Genomic DNA, 21,325 nt, shown 5'->3' with positions numbered 1-21,325 from the left:
CGCTAAAATGCCTGAAAACTGCCTCAGTGTGAAAAGGGTCTAATGGTGTCATAGTGAAATTATTTCACCTTAATTTTGGAGTCTATTACCATGTGAATGATAGATTAACAGCTTGCACTTACCACTTAGAGTTAAGCTTAAAACACAAGCACTAGTTTTTCTTCGTACATCCAGTTGAATGGGAGAAAGCTGACAGCTCAGGTCGGAGCCGCTGTAATAACAATCCAATTTTAAGTACAACAATCTCCCCTGCTGAGCTTTTGTGCTCTGACAGTGGGACGGCTCCCCCCATAACACTCCGGTCAGCACTTTCAGCCATTGGCTGAGAGCACTGACCAGGAGGCGGTTGGTAGAAGTTTTTCAGCCATGAGCCTTTGTCAGAAGCCGACAGAACCGGCTGCCCATACACACAGGCCAAATATCGGTCAATTTTTATTGAAGGAAGCGACCATTGGCAGCCAACATTCGGCCCGCGTGTACTAGGCTTCAGTTCACCTTTGGAACATGTGACCTGTATTTGGGGTGGGACGTGTAACATGTTCCAGCTCCTACCTCCTCTACTCCCACTCCCTGTGAAAGCAGGCAGGGAGATATTTTCCTTGCACTCGCTGTCACAATTTAACCACTTACAGACCAAAAGATTTGCCTGCTTAATGAGCAAGCCATTTTTTGGGATACGGCACTACGTCGCTTTAACTGACAATTGCGTGATCACGCGACACTGTACCCAAACAAAATTGACGTCCTTTTTTTCCCACAGACTGAACTTTCTTTATGTTGGTATTTGATCACCTCTGCGTTTTTTTTTAAACAATCTCTGTGCTATTAAACAACAAAAAGAGCGGCAATTTAGATTTTTTGCTAGAATATCCCCAAAAATGTTTTTAAAAATCAAAATTCTTCATCAGTTTTGGGCAATATATATTTGTCTCCATATTATTTGGTAATAATAATTGCAATAAGCATATATTGCTTATATGCAATTTTTCTTATCAGGACTGCAATATTGTGTAGGACAGATTGGACACATTTTTGGGACCATTGATATTTATACATCGATCAGTGCTATAAAAGTTCATTGATTACTGTGTAAAGGTTACTGGCAGGGAAGGGGTTAACACCGGGGGCAATTAAGGGGTTAAATGTGTTCCCTCAGTGTGTGTTCTAACTGTAGGGGGAAGGAACTGACTAGAGGAGGAGACAGGTTGTTGTTCCTAGCTAGTAGGAACACACAATCTGTCTCTCCTCTCTTCACAGAACAGTGTTTACACACACACACACGTCCCTGTTCTGGCTCTCGTGCTCGCGCATGGCCAGTGGAACGCCGGACACGTGCATTGGTTACCCTGCAGTGCAGCGGGCACACACACGCCTGCTATTTCTGCTTAAAGGGCCGATGTACAGCTACGATGGCTTGCGAGAATGTGCCGACCTGCCGCAGTATAATGACGGCGGCTGGTTGACAAGCGGTTGAAAGCAGCATGGCTGCCCCATTCATTCACCACAGAATTTTGTGAATGAACCTCCACGGCCTTGCACAGTCATTGATTCTTCCTGCCATTCAGTAAATGCCTGCCATGCTTTACTGATTCTTCCTGCCATTCAGTAAATGCCTGCCATGCTTTACAGGTTTAAAGTTTTTTTTGCCTGCAAAAAGATGTGAATGCATGCGTATATATATATATATATATATATATATATATATATATATATATATATATATATATATATATATATATATATATATATATATATATATATATATATATATATAGTTGTGCTTATAAGTTTACATAGCCTGGCAGAATTTATGATTTCTTGGCCATTTTTCAGAGAATATGAATGATGACACAAAAACTTTTCTTTCACTCATGGTTAGCATATATTATCAATCAACTGTGTTAACAATTTTAAATCGTAATGACTACAGAAACTACCCAAATGACCCTGATGAGGTTTGATGAGGACCCTGATGAGTTGATTTTGGCCTGATAACATGCACACAAGTTGACACTAAGGGGTTTGAATGGCTATTAAAGGTAACCATCCTCACCTGTGATTTGTTTGCTTGTAATTAGTGTGTGTGTGTATAAAAGGTCAATGAGATTCTGGACTCCTGACAGACCCTTGCATCTTTCATCCAGTGCTGCACTGACGTTTCTGGATTCTGAGTCATGCGGAAAGCTACAGAATTGTCAAAGGATATGCAGGAAAAGGTAGTTGAAAGCCTCGTACACACGCCTGGTTTTCCCGTCTGGAAAACTGCCATGAGAGCTTTTGGCCTGGGAAAACGCCTGTGTACATATTTTTGGTAAAATAATCGCAATAAGCGTATATTGATTGGTTTGCACAAAAGTTATAGCATCTACAAAATAGGGGATAGTTTTTTTGCATTTTTATTACTAAATTATTATTATTTTTTTTACTAGTAATGTTGGCAATCTGCAATTTTTATCATGACTGCGTCATTATGACGGACACATCGGACACTATTTTGGGACCATTGTCATTTATACAGCGATCAGTGCTATAAAAATGCACTGATAACTGTGTAAATGACACTGGCAGGGAAGGGGTTAACCACTAGGGGGCAAGGAAGGGGTTAAGTGTGTCCTGGAGAGTGATTCTAACTGTGCGAGAGCTGGGCTACCAGTGACACAACATTGATCACTGCTCCCGATGACAGGGAGCAGTAGATCAGTGTCCTGTCACAAGGCAGAACGGGGACATGCCTTGTTTACACAGGCATCTATCTGTTCTGCAGCTCTGTGACATCAAGTCTGTGGGTCCCGTGGGCATGGTCACGAGGCTCGCGGCAGGGCACCGGCAAATTGCGCAGCCGTGCCATTCTGCCAACGTATATCTGCAAGAGAAAGGTCGGCAAGCGGTTAAAGTGGAACTTCTATGAAAAATAGAAGACCCACTTTCATGCCACCTGCCCTGCTAGTCAAGCAAAATTAGCTGAAAAAAAAAAACGTTATCAATAAAGATTTTATGAACAAAAATATATATACCTCTCCCCCAGCTTTTGATGTTTCTGGGAGGCATGGGTAATGCCATTGTGCTTCCTGGGATACCAGGACAATCAAAATCCTACTAGAATGCTCCCCAGCCTATTGTAGGAGAACATTCTTGGTGTATTTTGAGTGCTCAGGAGGCAGCATATAGGCACCGTGACACCCGTCCCCCAATGCTGAAAGCTGGAACCAAAGTGAATATTTATTTTCTTTATCGTACATCATGAGACGCAGAGCCTTAAGTACAGGGGCGGACTGACAACTCATGGGGCCCCTGGGCAATAGAAGATTATGGGGCTCCCCGGGCTTACAGATGGCCACCACGCCAGGAGGCAGTGCAGAGGCAGGGCAGCTAAAATCTCAGGATGTTCACATTAAAAGCATGTCGGTTTCGGACATATCAGGGACAGATGTAAAAAAAAAAAAACACAGAAATGTTCATACTGTCCCTGGTTTTATTGAGCCTGGCAACCCTGATGGGGCCCTTGGGCAGTGCCCGAGAGCCTCAATGGTCAGTCCGCCCCTGCTTAAGTATTTACGTAATGGGTAATAGGCCACCTTCAGGTGTTGACACTGGTAAACCCTAATTAAGGAAGTTTACTCCCTATATAACCTCTCCTCCTTCCAGGAGCACATCAGGTTTTTCCCAGTGTCTAAAGGTGTTGGTCACACGTGAAGAAGTGCTCTGAAGAGCTCCAGGAGGGATCTATGCTAGATTTAAATTCCTCCATAAAAAGAAGCCAGATCCAACCACATTGCCACTGAGGCCTAAATGTATGGTTCCTGGGACCTCGTATCCGAAGCACAAGGTTTTGCCTGTAATGCCTCTCTTTGTAGGGCTGCACCCCAGAAATCTAGGGTTTAGGTCTTTGTAAAATTACCTAAAACTCCTATGAGGGGGTGCTATACATGGCCCAAGGCAGTGTTTCAGGGGCCCCGTCCTTGAAGGGTTGGCTAAACACAGCCAGCGGTGATGGGTGAAAGCTGGAATTTTTTCTGTTAATTAAGTAAAATCCTGCGGCGGCGATAAGGTAAGGAAGAGACTTAGATATTTTTAAATGTCTATATATTTCTTCCCTTAAGGAAAATAGATTGTCATGCCTTAAAATCTCCACTAGAGGGAGTCTATGCACTTACCATACTCTGTCGTCTTCACTAGAGCTCAGTCCGTGCATGGCTTGTACAGCAGGTGGAGAGGAGATTCTTACAAGGTAAACATATCCTTTAAAAAAGGTATTTTTTTTCTCTCCCTCTGATGGGACCAGTGGGTCAGGGGGACAGCAGCGCTGCACCCCTTACATTACCCCCAGCTGTGGGGGACACTGAGGTCCTGCTATGTTCCGCTGCTGTTATTGACTGGCTGTTTGTTTTTTCTCTGTGCCTCACTGCAGTCTCTGCTCCCCTCCCCTCCCCCCTCGTGTTCTGGTCGGGAACACTTGAAAAAAATAAAAAAGGGTGCAGAGTTTTTTACGAAGGGGGCAGGGCCTAAACGCAGTGCCGCAAAAACGTCAACGAGACACACGCAGGCTGGAAACAAACAAAAGGAAAGCTGTGTCAGTCTCTCCTCTGCTGCTGAGGAGGAAACGGCTGCCTGCACACAGGGACACACGAGCTGTGGGACACGTATGGTTTCACTGGCATTCCTGATTCAGAAAGGACACTCTTTTTCCAGCACTAGGCTAAATTGTATTGCGACTTGATATAGGTCATGACTATTTCAGCGATTTAGTGCAAATTGTATAGTGCCTCTGTTTTTGTACTTAGGACTATGCTTGCCAAAAAAGACACCTCAAAAACCAAAAAAGCTAAAATTTCACCCCCAGGCATTGGGATCTCAAGCTGTATTTCCATGCCGTCATCCTCGCCTGAATCACCAAGTATGGCAACTCAGGGTGAGCTATTGGAACAAATTGATGGTGCGGTCATACAGATCCCCACAAAGGAGCAAGGTCTGGAGTTTTATTCAAATCTTTTCATGGTACCAAAACCAAATGGAGATGTCAGACCCATTCTAGATCTAAGAAAGCTAAATCAATTCCCGAAGATCCGCTCCTTTCGCATGGAGACAATCAGATCAGTAGTTTCCATCCTTCTAGGAGGAGAACTTCTCGCGTCAATCGACATCAGGGATGCATACCTGCATGTCCCTATATTTCCAGCTCATCAAAAGTTTCTGCGGTTTCAATTGGAAAAACAGCATTTCCAGTTTGTAGCCCTGCCCTTCGTACTAGCCACAGCACCTCGGGTGTTCACCAAAGTTCTGGCCCCACCTCTAGCCAGGTTAATGGCCCAGGGCATAACAATCATAGTGTAAATAGATGATCTATTGCTTATAGATCAATCTGTGACTTGTTTGGAGCAAAACGTACGCACTACAACCAACTATATAAAAGCATTAGGTTGGATTCTCAACCTAGAGAAATCTTCCTTAATACCGCTAAAAAAACTAGAGTACTTGGGTCTGATCATAGACACAGCCCAGGCAAGGTCAAACGGCAATCCCTCCATTCGCCTCTGCATGAGGTTACTAGGAACCATGGTGGCTTCATTCTAAGTAGTTCCTTATGCCCAGTTCCATTCAAGACTGTTACAAAACAGTATCCTTTCTGCTTGGGACAAGACATTTCAAGCCTTAGACTCGCCAATGCAGATGTCCCCAAGAGTGACCCAAAGCCTCACTTAGTGGTTACTAACCCAGAATCTGCTGAAAGGAAAATCCTTCAGACCAGTTATCTGGAAAGTGGTAACAACGGATGCCAGCCTCTAAGGCCTAGGGAACAGTACTAGAAGGGATAACTGTCCAAGGGCAATGGTCAAGAACCAAAAGAAGCTTGCCCATCAATATCCTAGAGATTCGAGCAGTACGTCTGGCTCTAAAGGCCTGGACTTCCAGGCTACATAATTGCCTTGTCAGGATTCAATCCAACAATGCCACAGCTGTGGCCTATATCAATCACCAAGGGGGCACCACATGTCTCTCAGCACAGAGAGAGGTGAACCATATTCTAACTTGGGCAGAAAGGAATGTTCCTTGCCTTTCTGCAATCTTCTTTCCGGGAGTAGAGAATTGGCAGGTGGACTACTTAAGTCACCAGCAGTTATTCCCAGGGGAATGGTCACTTCACCCTGACATATTTTGGGCTGTTTGCCAAAGATGGGGGACTCCGGACGTAGATCTCCTAGCATCCAGATTCAACACAAAGTTGGTCAACTTTGTGGCCAGGACAAGGGATCCACTCGCATGCGGAACGGATGCGTTGGTGACCCCATGGGATCAGTTCTCACTGATATATGCATTTCCCCCCATCTAGTTGCTGCCTCGACTTCTTTGCAGAATCAAGCTAGAAAGGAAGCCGATAATTCTGGTGGCACCAGCATGGCCCAGAAGGTCATGGTATGCAGAAATCCTAAAGATGGCAGTGGAGGGCCCATGGTCCCTCCCACTACGGCCAGATCTGCTCTCTCAGGGACCGATATTCCATCCTTCCTTACGGTCTCTAAATTTAACGGCTTGGCTATTGAAATCCACATTCTAAAGAAACGTGGGCTTTCCGGGTCAGTTATCTCTACCCTGATCAATGCCAGAAAAACAGCTTCCAGAACTGTATATTATAGAGTCTGGAAAGATTATGTTTCCTGGTGTGAATCCAAGGGTTGATACCCTCAGAGATATATCATAGGCAGAATTCTTGCCTTTCTACAATTAGGGGTAGAGATGAAGTTGGCCTTAAGTACTATTAAAGGTCAAGTCTCAGCTTTATCGGTCTTATTTCAAAGACCACTTGCTACGCATTCTTTAGTCCAAGGCTTTATACAAGGGGTAACATGGCTTAATCTGCCCGTCAAACCTCTCTTGCCTTCTTGGGACTTAAACTTGATTTTGTCTGTGTTACAAAAACAGCCATTTCAACCGATACAACATATTCCTCTAGTCCTGCTGACAAGGAAGTTGGTATTTTTGGTTGCTATATCCTCAGCAAGGAGGGTTTCAGAATTGGCTTCTCTTTCTTGTAAAGAGCTGTATTTAATTTTTCATGAGGACAGAGTGGTGCTACGCCCTCATCCAGGCTTTTTACCAAAAGTAATTTCAGGTTTTCACCTGAATCAAGATATTGTTCTGCCATCGTTTTTTCCAAAACCATGTTCCAGGTAAGAAAGGTCACTACATTGTCTTGATGTGGTGAGAGCAGTGAAAATCTATTTAAAGAAAACTGTTCAGATTCGTATGACTGATGTCTTATTTATTCTGCCGGAAGTTCCTAAGAAGAGACAGGCAGCGTCAAAATCCACTGTCGCTAAGTGGATTCGGCAAGTGATAATTCAAACTTATGATTTAAGGGGCAAGATTCCCCCTTTTTAAGTTAAGGCATATTCTACCAGGTCGGTTAGTGCTTCTTGGGCAGTGCGTCATCAGGCCTCCATGGCTCAGATCTGTAAGGCCCCATACACACGGTCGTTCAAAAACGGTGAGAATGGACCAAGGTTCAGTTTCATCGGTCCAGACCGACCGTGTGTATAGCACATCGGTCTGTTTTCCTTCGGTCCAAAATTTTAAAACATGCTTCAAAACCAAACCGATGGACCTCTGCCCGATCGGTCCAAACCGATGGTTAGTACAGAAAAGCATTGGTTCAAAACCTGCGCATGCTCAGAATCAGGTTGACGCATGCTTGGAAGCATTGAACTTCGTTTTATTCAGCACGTCGTGTGTTTGACGTCACCGCGTTCTGACCCGATCGGTTTTTGGAACGATGGTGTGTACGCACATCAGACCATCAGGCCACTTCAGCGGTGAACCGATGAAAACGGTCCGTCGGACCATTCTCATCGGTTTGGAACGACTGTGTGTACAAGGCCTAAGGCCGCAACATGGTCTTCAGTGCATACATTCACAAAATGTTATCAGGTGGATGTAAGGAGGTATGAGGATATCGCCTTCAGGCGCAGTGTGCTGCAAGCAGCAGTATAGATCCTCAAGTCTGAGTGTACCCTGCGGGTTGTTTCTCCCACCCCTCAAGTGGCATTGCTATGGAACGTCCCATTAAGTAAATATTTATGTGTCCCATGATGTACGATAAAGAAAATATAATTTTTATTACAGCTTACCTGTAAAATCCCTTTCTTGGAGAGAAACACAGAGGTCCCTCCCCTCTTTTGGGATTTTGACATTGCTTTGCTACAAAAACTGATGTGCTCCTGGAAGGAGGAGGGGTTATATAGGGAGTAAACTTCCTTAATTAAGGTTTACCAGTGTCAACACCTGAAGGTGGCCTATTACCCATTAAGTAAATACTTAAGGCTCTGTGTCCCATGATGTACTCCAAGAAAATGATTTTACAGGTAATAAAAATCCTATTATTGTTAGTTTTTTTTATGTTTAATCTATTTTTATTAGTAAGATTGTTTTCCACAGGAAAAGGGAAACAAGAAAAGTAAATTGTGAAATATACATTCCACCATTGTAAAATTAGCCAAAGTACAAAGCAATAATGGAACATGTATTATAACCGAGAACAAGGAGGTACTCTCAATGGTAAAAATAAAGTTAAACACATCTGTCACAACAGCTTAAATGAGCATGTGATAAGATACTGCCCATCGCTCAAAGCCTACTGGACGGAGGTCCACAAGCTCATTACCCGGGTAACAACTGACACCCTAGAATTCACACCTGCGCAATACCTCCTCCACCACGCCCAGACGCTCCCGAGGGGATATAACCGATCACTAGCTATGCACATGGTGAATCCGCACGGATGTGCATCCCGATCAAATGGCTCTCCTCACAACCCCCCTCTGTAGCTGACTGGTTTCAGCGAATTCAAAAGACGATGGAGATGGAGGACCTACTCCATCAAGCCCATGACAACCCTACACGATTTAATGAGACGTGGGCCTGCTGGAAACACTACACATCGACTGACGACTACACGACGGCTAAGTCCCGATGAATCTGAACTGGAGTCCCCACCGTATATTACCCTGTCGAGCTGTGGCTGGATGCCTGTCCCGTCCGGTACCCCCCCCCTCTCCCCCCACCCCCCCAATGTCCCTTCTCCCCCCCTCCCCCTATTCCGCTCCCCCCCCGGACTTAAAGTTCGTTGGAATCCTTTCTTACCCACGGGGAAGCCCTAGGGCTATAGGACACTGCTTATAGAGCTAAGCAACAGATAGTACGATATGCCTGGACAACCACTAAGCAGGCAGGTAGACCCCGATTGTTAGTCATGTCTCACTGCCCGTGCCTTCTGGGGGACATACTTCCCATCTCCCCTTGGGTATGCTATCCAACATATCAGAAACACTGCAGAAACAATGCGCGGGGCTTATCTTCGCCTCCGACCGAGACCCGCGATGGCAGGATTTCATGACAACATGATGATGCATGTTAGGATGGCTAATGCTTACAGATATTGTGTTGCAGCTTTTCGATTCTTCTGCCTTTGCATGCCATACTTAGTGCAGCGGCTGCGCCCGCATATACACGCTTTATATGTATGTTAACATCTTTAAGTTGGCCATTGGGCCGTTTATCTTGTTGACTGTAACTGCTAAAGAGTAAATAAACATTCTTTCTTGGAAAAAAAAAAAGATACTGCCAGCACATGTAAACTGTCATATTAATATACCTCCTGAGACAATACCATACCGAGCATATGGAAGATAACTGACAGCAAGGTAAGTGACAAGAGTATTAACACTAGCATCTGCCAAGCTACTGCATGCATAAGGGCATTGAACTGTCGGATGGTAATGACAAAGCACATTTGTAAAGTTTTAAAAGTTAACCACATATCCATAACATAGATGGGGAGAGGAGAAGTGTTATAAAGCAAGATGGAGAGGAAGGAGACAAAAAAAAAAAAAGGGTAACAATAGAAGTGTACGACATGGAAAAAAATAAGGGGGGTATGGGCCCGAGTGATGCCTATGCATCAACAGAGACAAACACTTTATAAGAGTACCTGAATCAGAGATAAAACGTAAACTTTTGTGAATGTCAGAAGTGATTCCAGACAGACTGAACGAGAGTGTAGTCGCCAGTTTTATCTGTTTCCCAGGAGACCAAATTTTGTATTTGGCAAATGGAGTCCATTTCACAGGCCCATTCAGCAAAGGATGGGGCATTAGGTTTACACCACCGTTTTGTTTATAGGAATCTGGCATCATCAAGAGCAATGTAATAAGTGAGGAGTATTATTTGTTTTTCAGATTTATTTTTGTTAAAAATATTAAAGTTTTTGCTTGCATCTTATTATGTTTGAAAGGTGTGGGGTGACAGGTTAGCGGATCTACCATTTGCTTAAAAGGTTTGCAATCTCAGAGATTCAAGAATCCGTACAAATTAAAATTAGAATAAATGTTTTCAAAGACAATGACACATTTAGAAGCTTACTATAAACAGCTTGTTTCTTTGCAATTTGCATTTTTCATACATGTACTAGAAATTTTGTATTTTACTTCAGGCTCAAAGATGAGCAACATTTTTATTGAGCAATGAGTAGTGCAGATTGATCATCTGTCTCTGTATACTGTAGTTTCAGCAGCACAGCATGAATCCTGGTTATTTTTCTCTGTCAAAACATTATTCAACTGTAATGTCCATTTCATGACATCTTGCAGTACAGTCAGTTGTATGCAAAATCAGAAGAATGTGTATTGGTGCCTATATGTGGAAAGCAAAGTATTTAACAAAAAAAAAAAACATCTGTACATTGATATTTTCCCAATGTCACATTAAAAGAGAAGAGGTGTTTTTTTTTTTTTTTTCCTTTTCCCTGCAATGAATGTCCTACATATTGAGATTAAAACAAACTTTTTTAATTTGTAATATAGGTATACTTAAAGTAAAAGATGACTTTACTGATTATACCTTTCAACGTAGCTTAATGGTAGTTAAATCATAATTCCAGGCATTGTTATCTTATATAGACTAGTTATATAGATCCAGCTTGGGAAATGTAACTATGTACCGTATATACCATAGAAAATGGAAAAAAAGAGGGTGTACCAGCCTAGTGCATCATCCCACATGTATTTATTGAAGAATAATGTGATAAAAAAAAAATACTTGTAAGCATGAGAATATGAATTTGCTCATACAAGCCACTGTTCCGTAGCTTGAAAGCCCTAGAATCTAGTCTGCAGACTGTGAGGGAACCACACAAGGGCCCCTGTTGGCTGATGTGTTTTGAAGGGTTCTCCGCCCTCTTTTGGAGCTCTACCCCTTGTGAAGTGGACTCCCAGTCTTGTCTGTGCCAGGCTATCATACTTTGCTGTTATGTATATACCATACATGGCTGATCCCCATTGAAGCTGGAAATTATTAAAGTAGACACTGCTACTCCAGTGATAACCACTTGGTTCTGGGTCCTGCACTCCTGCTTACTGAACAAAGGATTTCAGTCAGCACTCAGAATACTTTGCATTTTCTGAAAGAATGCAATGTGTTCTCTAACTGGACAAGATAGGGTGGTGGTTTAACACTCTCCATCTTATCCAATTAGAGAATGCTGTGCAAGGGTGAAAATTCTCTGATTTGCACCCTTGCTGATCGGCCACCCTCCTGTGTTCACAGTGCATCATGCTGGCCACTCAGCATGGGGACCCGCAAGCTAGTGGAGATCACTGGAGTAGTGGTGTGTCTACTTCAGTGAATTCCCGCTTTCAGGGGCATTAGTCTATTATAGTATATACATAGTTACATTGGTACAAGCTGTACTAGTGTAACTACGTATATATAGCCATGCCTGGAATTACACATTGAACATGAACATTTCCTTTTTTATTTAAAAAGAAAAATCTAGGAAAGGTATGCTTATAAAAGTTGTCGCTCCAGGTCAGTCCACTCCTGCAGACTATAGTTGTTGAGTGCACATCCAGATTACACTGCAAAATCTGATACCAATTATTGTTTTTATTATTTTTTTTAACATATTTATTAGGGTTTTTCATACAAAAAAAAAGAAAAAATATACCATAAACATGCAACATATAGCATCAAAGTCATCAGAACACATAACAAAGCCTTTGCAAAACAGAAAATAGAGAACAGTAGTAAGCGGACTCAACAGCATGGCTTAACGTCAGTAAACATTTGTAAGACATCCAATAACCAAGTATCTGGCCTAACATAGGTACCTACCCAAGAGATCCACAAAAGAAGCAACCTGAAGATTGAAAGTGTGTAGACATTCTAACCGGATAGAGGAAGATAGACTGTTATGCCGCGTACACACGACCATTTTTCATGTCATGGGAAAAAAAAAAATTCCACGTGATTCTTGTCAAGCCTGCATTTCATACACATGATTGTGAAAAAAATGCTTGCGCAAAGCATGTCGGAAATTGCAGCATCAAAAATTTTAAAGCTGGTTCTCAAATTTTCCCGGAAAAGTTCTTCTGTATGCAATTCTGACGCACAAAAAAACATGCATGCTCGGAAACAATTCGAAGCATGCTCTAAATCATTGAACTTCATTTTTCTCAGCTCGTTGTAGTGTTGTACGTCACCGTGTTCTTGACGGTCATAATTTTGTGTGACCGTGTGTACGCGGCATTAGACATGGCACACCAGATTTATACAAAGTTGAAAATTTAATTTTTGGGGGTATTTAAGGTTTTCTTTTTCTTACTCCTTGGGTTATTTCATTAAGCCAGCTACTAAACTGCGAGTCCAGAAAAATTAATAAAAACATTGGTTTGTAGTTTTAGCTGTTGCTTGAAAACTGTTCCTGTAGTAATTAAGATAAAATGATCACAAGTTGTTGACTAATTGCCTGTGTTGAAGTCAACAATTGCTCGTGTGCTTGACATTTTCTGTAGTAATGTAGATGGCACTTCAGATGTATTCATTTCTTAATTCTGCAAAATTGAGTATTCAAGTACAGTTTTCTAATTACTGCTAAATATATAGTTTGTAATTTGTTTAGATTATGTAAAAGGAATGACTACCATACTTTAGTTTTAAAATTGTACTTTCATGTTTCATTTCTACTATATTGTATTTTAAAATAATTGCCTAATTGTTCTCCTACCAAGCTATTATGCATTTTATAACCATATAATATTTAAGATATATATATATATATATATATATATATATATATATACACACACACAGTGCCTTGCGAAAGTATTCGCCCCCCTTGAACTTTGCGACCTTTTGCCACATTTCAGGCTTCAAACATAAAGATATAAAAATGTCATTTTTTTTTTGAAGAATCAACAACAAGTGGGACACAATCATGGAGTGGAACGAAATTTATTGGATATTTCAAACTTTTTTAACAAATAAAAAACTGAAAAATTGGGCGTGCAAAATTATTTAGCCCCTTTACTTTCAGTGCAGCAAACTCTCTCCAGAAGTTCAGTGAGGATCTCTGAATGATCCAATGTTGACCTAAATGACTAATGATGATAAATAGAATCCACCTGTGTGTAATCACGTCTCCGTATAAATGCACCTGCACTGTTATAGTCTCAGAGGTCCGTTTAAAGCGCAGAGAGCATCATGAAGAACAAGGAACACACCAGACAGGTCCGAGATACTGTTGTGGAGAAGTTTAAAGCCGGATTTGGATACAAAAATATTTCCCAAGCTTTAAACATCCCAAGGAGCACTGTTCAAGTGATAATATTGAAATGGAAGGAGTATCGGACCACTGCAAATCTACGAAGACCTGGCCGTCCCTCTAAACTTTCAGCTCATACAAGGAGAAGACTGATCAGAGATGCAGCCAAGAGGCCCATGATCACTCTGGATGAACTGCAGAGATCTACAGCTGAGGTGGGAGACTCTGTCCATAGGACAGCAATCAGTCGTATACTTCACAAATCTGGCCTTTATGGAAGAGTGGCAAGAAGAAAGCCATTTCTTAAACACATCCATAAAACATGTCATTTAAAGTTTGCCACAAGCCACCTGGGAGACACACCAAACATGTGGAAGAAGGTGCTCTGGTCAGATGAAACCAAAATCAAACTTTTTGGCAACAATGCAAAACGTTATGTTTGACGTAAAAGCAACACAGCTCATCACCCTGAACACACCATCCCCACTGTCAAACATGGTGGTGACAGCATCATGGTTTGGGCCTGCTTTTCTTCAGCAGGGACAGGGAAGATGGTTAAAATTGATGGGAAGATGGATGGAGCCAAATACAGGACCATTCTGGAAGAAAACCTGATGGAGTCTGCAAAAGATCTGAGACTGGGAGCGAGATTTGTCTTCCAACAAGACAATGATCCAAAACATAAAGCAACATTTACAATGAAATGGTTCACAAATAAACATATCCAGGTGTTAGAATGGCCAAGTCAAAGTCCAGACCTGAATCCAACCGAGAATCTGTGGAAAGAACTTAAAACTGCTGTTCACAAACGCTCTCCATCCAACCTCACTGAGCTCGAGCTGTTTTGCAAGGAAGAATGGGCAAAAATTTCAGTCTCTCGATGTGCAAAACTGATAGAGACATACCCCAAGAGACTTACAGCTGTAATCGCAGCAAAAGGTGGCGCTACAAAGTATTAATTTTAAGGGGGCTGAATAATTTTGCACGCCCAATTTTTCTGTTTTTTATTTGTTAAAAAAGTTTGAAACATCCATTACATTTCGTTCCACTTCATGATCGTGTCCCACTTGTTGATTCTTCAAAAAAAATTACAGTTTCATATCTTTATGTTTGAAGCCTGAAATGTGGCAAAAGGTCACAAAGTTCAAGGGGGCTGAATACTTTTGCAAGGCACTGTGTGTGTGTGTGTGTGTGTGTGTGTGTATATATATATATATATATATATATATATATATATATATAGCATTGTGTGATGATTATTTTAGCAATGATCAGGAGTTGGATAATTGACTTTTTACTAGATATACATTGGTCAGTTGCATTCTCATAAAAATTCCACATGCATTGCCAGTTTAACTGTGTTTCCTTAGCTGAGAGATTGAGAAAAGTGATCATCTAGAATTGAAACACTTCCAGCTAATTACTTGACAGTTGCCACTTGGGTATGACAGTGTTCAATGTTATGGCACAATGGTAAAAGAAAAAAAAAATAGTCAATTTATTTAAGAATTTTAAAGAATGCAAAATGAATCCACAGAGGTGGACGGAAACCTGAACCAGCTGATCCATTGCGACAAGTCAGCAGCCCCAGTGTCGGGCAGGCACCCACAAATGTAAGGAGCCATTTGGCTAAATCTTTTTTAACACATACTTTAATAGAAGAAACTGTACATCAAAAGAAGACTTCCAGTCTCAATCTGAAATGATTAAATCACGTTTTGTACAGAAAGGCTATGATGAAGTGTCTATGGATAAAATAATCACAGAAGTGGGCAATATACCACGCAAGACTTACTTGGAAAATAGAGCTACAAACAAGAATAATAAACACGAGTGGGGCTTCATTTTATGTATGGACAGAACTTTGAATTTGGTGTTGCCGAAAAACCCTCTGTTTATATACAGGAAAGCACCCAATTTTGCTGACAAAGTGGTCAAGAAGTTTCTAGATCCACCAGCGAAATCTCAAACCTTTTGGGAGTGTAAAGGTTTTTTCACCTGTAGAAGGTGTAAAACATGTGCAAAAGTGTCTGCACCCATACAAGGCTTAAAAGACTTTGTGTCCACTGGTAACACTGCAAGCTTCTAAATTGAAGAATTTATCACGTGCAACACCACATATGTGGTTAATGTTTTACAGTGCCCGTGTAAGTTAATGTACGTTGGCCGCACAAAAAGAACTTTAAAAAAACATGTATCAGAGCACATACATAATATTGAAATCGGTTTTAAGTATCACAGGGTGTCTCTCCACTTCAGGAAGTATCACAACCAGGACCCCTCAGGCTTAAAGTTTTGGGGAATAGACATAATCCTTCCCAACTGGAGAGGGTCAAATTTAGTAAGATAGATCTCAAAAAGAGAAATCCGTTGGATTCATTCAATGAATACTCTGACCCCTGCTGGCTTGAACGTGGAACGTGACGTGAATTGTTTCATCAGCGATATCTGATAGACAATTCAGGTTATATACATATAGGTGTATGTGTATATATATGTTTATACATATATATATAGTTTTTTTTTTCTCCTGTGTCCTATTTGGTTTATTACAGACGTTGAGAACATCATCCATTTTAAATTTAATTTTACTATTACGATTTTTAATATAATTGGTTGTCTAACCAATTTTATCTTAACCTATTATATGGATTAATGCATTTAGAGGTGGAGTGCCCCTTTAATTTAGATGCATAGATAGGGCACAGCATAAAGGGTTTATGGGCCCTGTAAATTATTTTTAAGTGAGGTCCAAACATCATTGTTGTCCTTTTTAGCTTAATAGCGCTAAATTATAGATTTTTCAACGTGATTTGATAAATGGATATTTGTGTAAGTGTATGCAAATGATCTGATTGATAATGTTGGGATTTAGGAATGGTGCTGATATTGGTGCTAGATTCATCACCTCCCCTACCTGGCACTAAATGCACTAATTACTGTATAAATGTCACTGGCAGGGAAGGGGTTAACACTAGGGGGTGAACAAGGTAGTAACTGTGTTCCCTAGGTTTGTTCCAACTGTGGGGGGATGGGACTAACTAGGAGAGATGACAGATCAGTGTTCATACTTTGTATGAACACACGATCAGTCTCCTCTCCCCTGAGAGAACCAGGATCTGTGCATTTACACACACAGATCCCGGTTCTCGCAATGTCACGAGCGATCACGTGCGCCCCCTAGTGGCAAAAAGGAAAAGTGACGTAAGGTAACGTCGTTTTGCCCAGGGCAGCCAACTGCGGCGGCTGGTCCGGATGCAGTTAATATACTTCACTATTCAGTAAACCATATCGTCCGTGATTGTTTATAATATATCTATGTCTCGGATACATTTAGTATAAACAAAAAAAAAAGGTTTGATAAATCGTAATTTGACAAATCTAATTAATATGCCTTTAATCAGGCAAACAAAAAAGCCAATAATATTTTGCAGGTTTCTTACTTCAAAGACAAAAAAAATAAAAGTTTACTCCTAACCAATGTTGTGCTCGTTTGTGGGCACTCTGCATAGAATTAACATTTTCAATACTGAAATAATGTGCTGAAATTGTTTGTTTTCCATTCTCTATCCAGAGAAATATGTGTAAAGAGTTTACTATTCAACTGTGAAACAGTATCTGAGATACTGCAAAAAAAACATTTCACCCAGTGTTAAGTTTCAGGGCACCTGACAGAAAAAAAAAAAATCGTTGCTGATCATTAGATTTATGTTGTTTAGATATGGACTATGATTTTTTTTTTTTTTTATTCTGACATACTTTCTCTATCACTTAAGGTGGAATCCACACAGAGTATGATAAGAATCCTGGGCCTGTCTGCAACTCTTCCAAACTACCTTGATGTAGCTTCATTTCTTCATGTCAATCCATTTATTGGCCTTTTCTACTTTGATGGACGATTCCGACCTGTTCCTCTTGGACAGACATTTATTGGAATAAAATCAACCAACAAGGCAAGTAGAAATGCTGTTATCTGAACAGAGAGAGGCTAATTTAGCTGAAAATCATTTTGTGTTAATTACTGTGTCGGTGTACCCCAGATGCTTCCAATATCATAACTCCTGCGTGAAAAAACAATTATAACATTCTTGTATCGTTTCCAACTCACTCATTTCTTATTTTAGTTATGCCACGCATTACACCGCAGTGTCTATATTTTTTTAATACTTACATATTCTTGTTACATTTATAAATCGTTTGTCTTTTTATATATACAATATAAAGTACTTGGTAGTTTTTGAATGCAAAAATAACCTATTTCATAAACTGGGAATTCAATAATGCATTAATAACACTTTTCCTTCCTTTACAACTGCCTGCCCTTAATTCAGGCAAGCATTTGTGTCAGTTTTGGTAACAATACCGACACGTGTGTCAAGGTTTGATAGTTACAACTACTGCCCCTTTAGGAAACTTTCGCTGTAGCAGGGACAGATTATTTACTAATTGACCCCCTAGGCCAATTCTAACATTTCTGTCATACGTGTAAAAATCTTTTTTTTTTTTTTTTGCTAGAAAATTACTTAGAAACCCGAAACATTATATATATTTTTAAGCAGAGGCCCTAGAATGTTTAAAATGTTTTTTAGAGACACATTTATTTTTTTGTTGTTTATAACAATCAAATACAAATAGAGGGATACCCTCACATCAAACTTCAAAAGCGTGGTATCATTAAAAGATACAACAGTAATGTGTGTATAAAATTGTTGAGAGTAGTAATTGTGATTGCAGAAAAAATATGATCATATACTGAAAAGAGAAAAGGAAAAGTTCTAGGTAGCATAAAAGTGAAGAAAGAGCAAGAAGAAAAAAAGGGGAGAGAATAAAAGGCCCTGGAAGGCTTGGGAATAAGGAACAAAGGAAAACTTGAGCAAGTTCCCTGAACCAAGCTATGGGGGGTGATCACAGTATAGTTCCAGACTCATCACCAATTAATAACATGTCTTTCAGGGTATCAGAAGTGGAGAAGTCAATCCAGTTATACCATAAAATTAACTAACTAACATCTCTTCCATACATATGATATAATTTACTGTGGAAACTCATAAGGATAACAAATGGGTAATATCTGTTTTCCAAAGCAAAGTGATTTGTCTTGCAGCTGACAAAAATAAATAAATAAAGTTTTTTAAAGAAAAAACACTTTAATAACTTGTTTTGTTTTACTGCAACAGGGTTGTTCTCCTGTGCAGTAATGCCACGTACACACGATCGGTCAAACCGATGAGAACAGTCTGATGGACCGTTTTGATCAGACCAAACCGATCGTGTGTAGGCCCCATCGGTTATTTATCCATCGGTTAAAAAAATTCAATCTTGTTTTAAATTTAACCAATGGATACCTAACCAAAAAAAAAACGATCGTTTGTAGGCACGTTCATCGGTTAAAAATCCATGCATGCTCAGAATCAAGTCGACGCATGCTTGGAAGCATTGAACTTCGTTTTTTTCAGCACGTCGTTGTGTTTTACGTCACCGCGTTCTAACACGATCGTTTTTTTAACTGATGGTGTGTAGGCACGACTGACCATCAGTCAGCTTCATCGGTTAACCGATGGAAAAATCCATCAAACCGTTTTCATCGGATGGACCGATCCTGTGTACACGGCATTACAAGTGTGTGTATATACACATATATATATATATATATACGCGATTCTGCACTTCCGTCTGCAGGGGGAGCACATGCGCACTCCCAGAGGACTGCTTCTGCTGTGAATATTCACAGCAGAACCTGATCTGCGGGTGTCGGGCACTTGATGTCCCCCGGCACCTGGCGATCATTGGTGATACACACAGAGGATTTACCTATGTAAACGAAGAGGAGGGGAGGGGTGGATTCTATGTTCCTGCAAAGCAGGGACTAGAATCCTTCTCTTCCCTTAAAGCTGAGGTCCACCCTTAAAACGAAAAATAGCCAAAAAAGGCTCCAAAAAATAAATAAACAATTGTACTTAACAGAAATGGCTGCTGCTAGGCAGATCGTCCTAATCTGCCATTTCCTAGTCCACGGTGATCTTCTCTCTTCTCCTCCTCGCATTGCCTCCTGGGAAATGGGCCGCCCATTCACAAAGCACTGCGCGACTCGTGCATGCGCAGTAAGAAACGGGTAGTGAAGACGCAAGGCTTCACTGCCTGTTTCCCTTAGTGAGGATGGTGACGCCGGCACACAATCCAGAGGATGGATCGGCCTCAGGCAGCCGACATTGCAGGCACGCTGGGCAGGTAAGTGTGCTTATTAAAGGAGTTGTAAAGCAAAAATGTTTTGCTGAAATTACTGTTACAGGATATAGAGACATAATAGTTAACTGATTCCTTTTAAAAATGAATAAAAATAGATAAAAATCAATCATATAATGTACCTGTAGTTTCAGTTTTGTTTATGCATGCTTTTTCATGCTTCTGTGAAGTACAGAGACACAGAGCCAATAGAGGGCAGTGATGGTTTGTACAACACAGGTGATTGGTTCTGAGAGGTTTAAGACACACAGTAATCACACCTCCTTGATTAGTGCCACAGAGAGAAAGCTCCTATGACTTTTTTCATCAGGAAACAGACTGTTCAGAACAGAGAAGGATTACAGCAATATCATAGCAAAAATGAACAATGAGGACATGAAAACAGGACTGCAGTAAGGTAAAGGAAGCTATTTAGCTAAACAAAAAAAATTCCCTTTAGTAACCCTTTAAGTCAGCAGCTACAGTGTTTGTAGCTGCTGACTTATTTTATTTATTTCCCAGCTGGACCTCCGCTTTAATGAAAGCACATACAATAGACGACAACACTGTCTGGGCACAGTTAACCCTTTCATTGCCCTAGATGTTTAACCCCTTTCCAGCAAGTGTCATTAGTACAGTGACGGTGCACATTTTTAGCACTAATCGCTGTATTAGTGTCACTGGTTCCCGCAAAGTGTCAGATTGTCCACCAAAATCTGGCAGTCCTGCTATAAGTTGCTGATCACTGCCATTACCAGTATGAAAAAAAAAGTCCATAAATATATCCCATATAATTGTAGACACTATGGCCCGGATTTAGAAGCACTTGCGCCAATGTATCTCGAGATACGCTGCGTAAGGGCAAATATGCGCCGTCGTATCTGTGCGCCGTGCCCACAAAACTAGAGAGCAGTCATTTGCCCTCTCGTGGGCCAGGCCTGGTGCCACAAGTACGGCTCCTCAATTGTCTGAGGGGAGCCTCGGGTGGGGGGGTGGGGCATCAGGAGGAGGTTCATCCCCTGGTCTGTGACTCCTGGCAGATGCTGGCTGCATGTGAGGACAGAGTTCGTATCCGCCTGCATCCGCAGCTGGCGGGTGGTGGTCTGCCGCTGGTGGCGCCTGTTCTGCCTTCCCTCCGCCTCTATGGCAGCAGTGTTGGCCTGTACAGCCACTCCCAGGCTCTTCACCTCCACCACGAGGCCTGCTGCTGTGGCCTGCAGCTCTCCAATTGCCAAGGTATGACGCTCCAGGCTGCCCTGCACAATCAAGCCCTGGTCACCAGATGGTGAGGGACCCCCTGCCACCATGTGGTGACGCATGGCCTCCAGGGTCTGGGCTTGGTCACCCATGCATGTCACCATGGCAGCACAGTTTGCGCTCACATTCTGTAGGCAGTCAGAGATCGAGCTGCTCTGCTCAGCCTGCTGTGTGAGGCACTGCTGCATAGCGGCTGCGGTGCCCTGCACAGCCACTGTGCAATCAGCCTAGGTCTTGGCTGAGGAGGCCAGGCTG

The 21,325-nt window shown here is 41.5% G+C and overlaps 1 protein-coding gene across 3 annotated transcripts in view; it reads left to right on the top strand.

The window, feature by feature from the left end:
- The window catches only part of ASCC3 (activating signal cointegrator 1 complex subunit 3), an 841,816-nt gene that overhangs the window by 261,371 nt on the left and 559,120 nt on the right, over positions 1-21,325 (top strand). For all 3 annotated transcript variants that reach the window (XM_040350155.1, XM_040350157.1, XM_040350156.1), the window contains one exon: positions 17,368-17,544. In XM_040350155.1, coding sequence (XP_040206089.1) covers positions 17,368-17,544 — 177 coding nt within the window. The remainder of the gene's footprint in view (positions 1-17,367; positions 17,545-21,325) is intronic.

This window comes from Rana temporaria, chromosome 4 (genome assembly GCF_905171775.1).
Source record: "Rana temporaria chromosome 4, aRanTem1.1, whole genome shotgun sequence".
NCBI classification, from domain to species: Eukaryota; Metazoa; Chordata; class Amphibia; order Anura; family Ranidae; genus Rana; species Rana temporaria.
The sequence above is the reverse complement of the archived record's forward strand: the minus strand, read 5'-3'. Positions and strand labels throughout refer to the sequence as shown.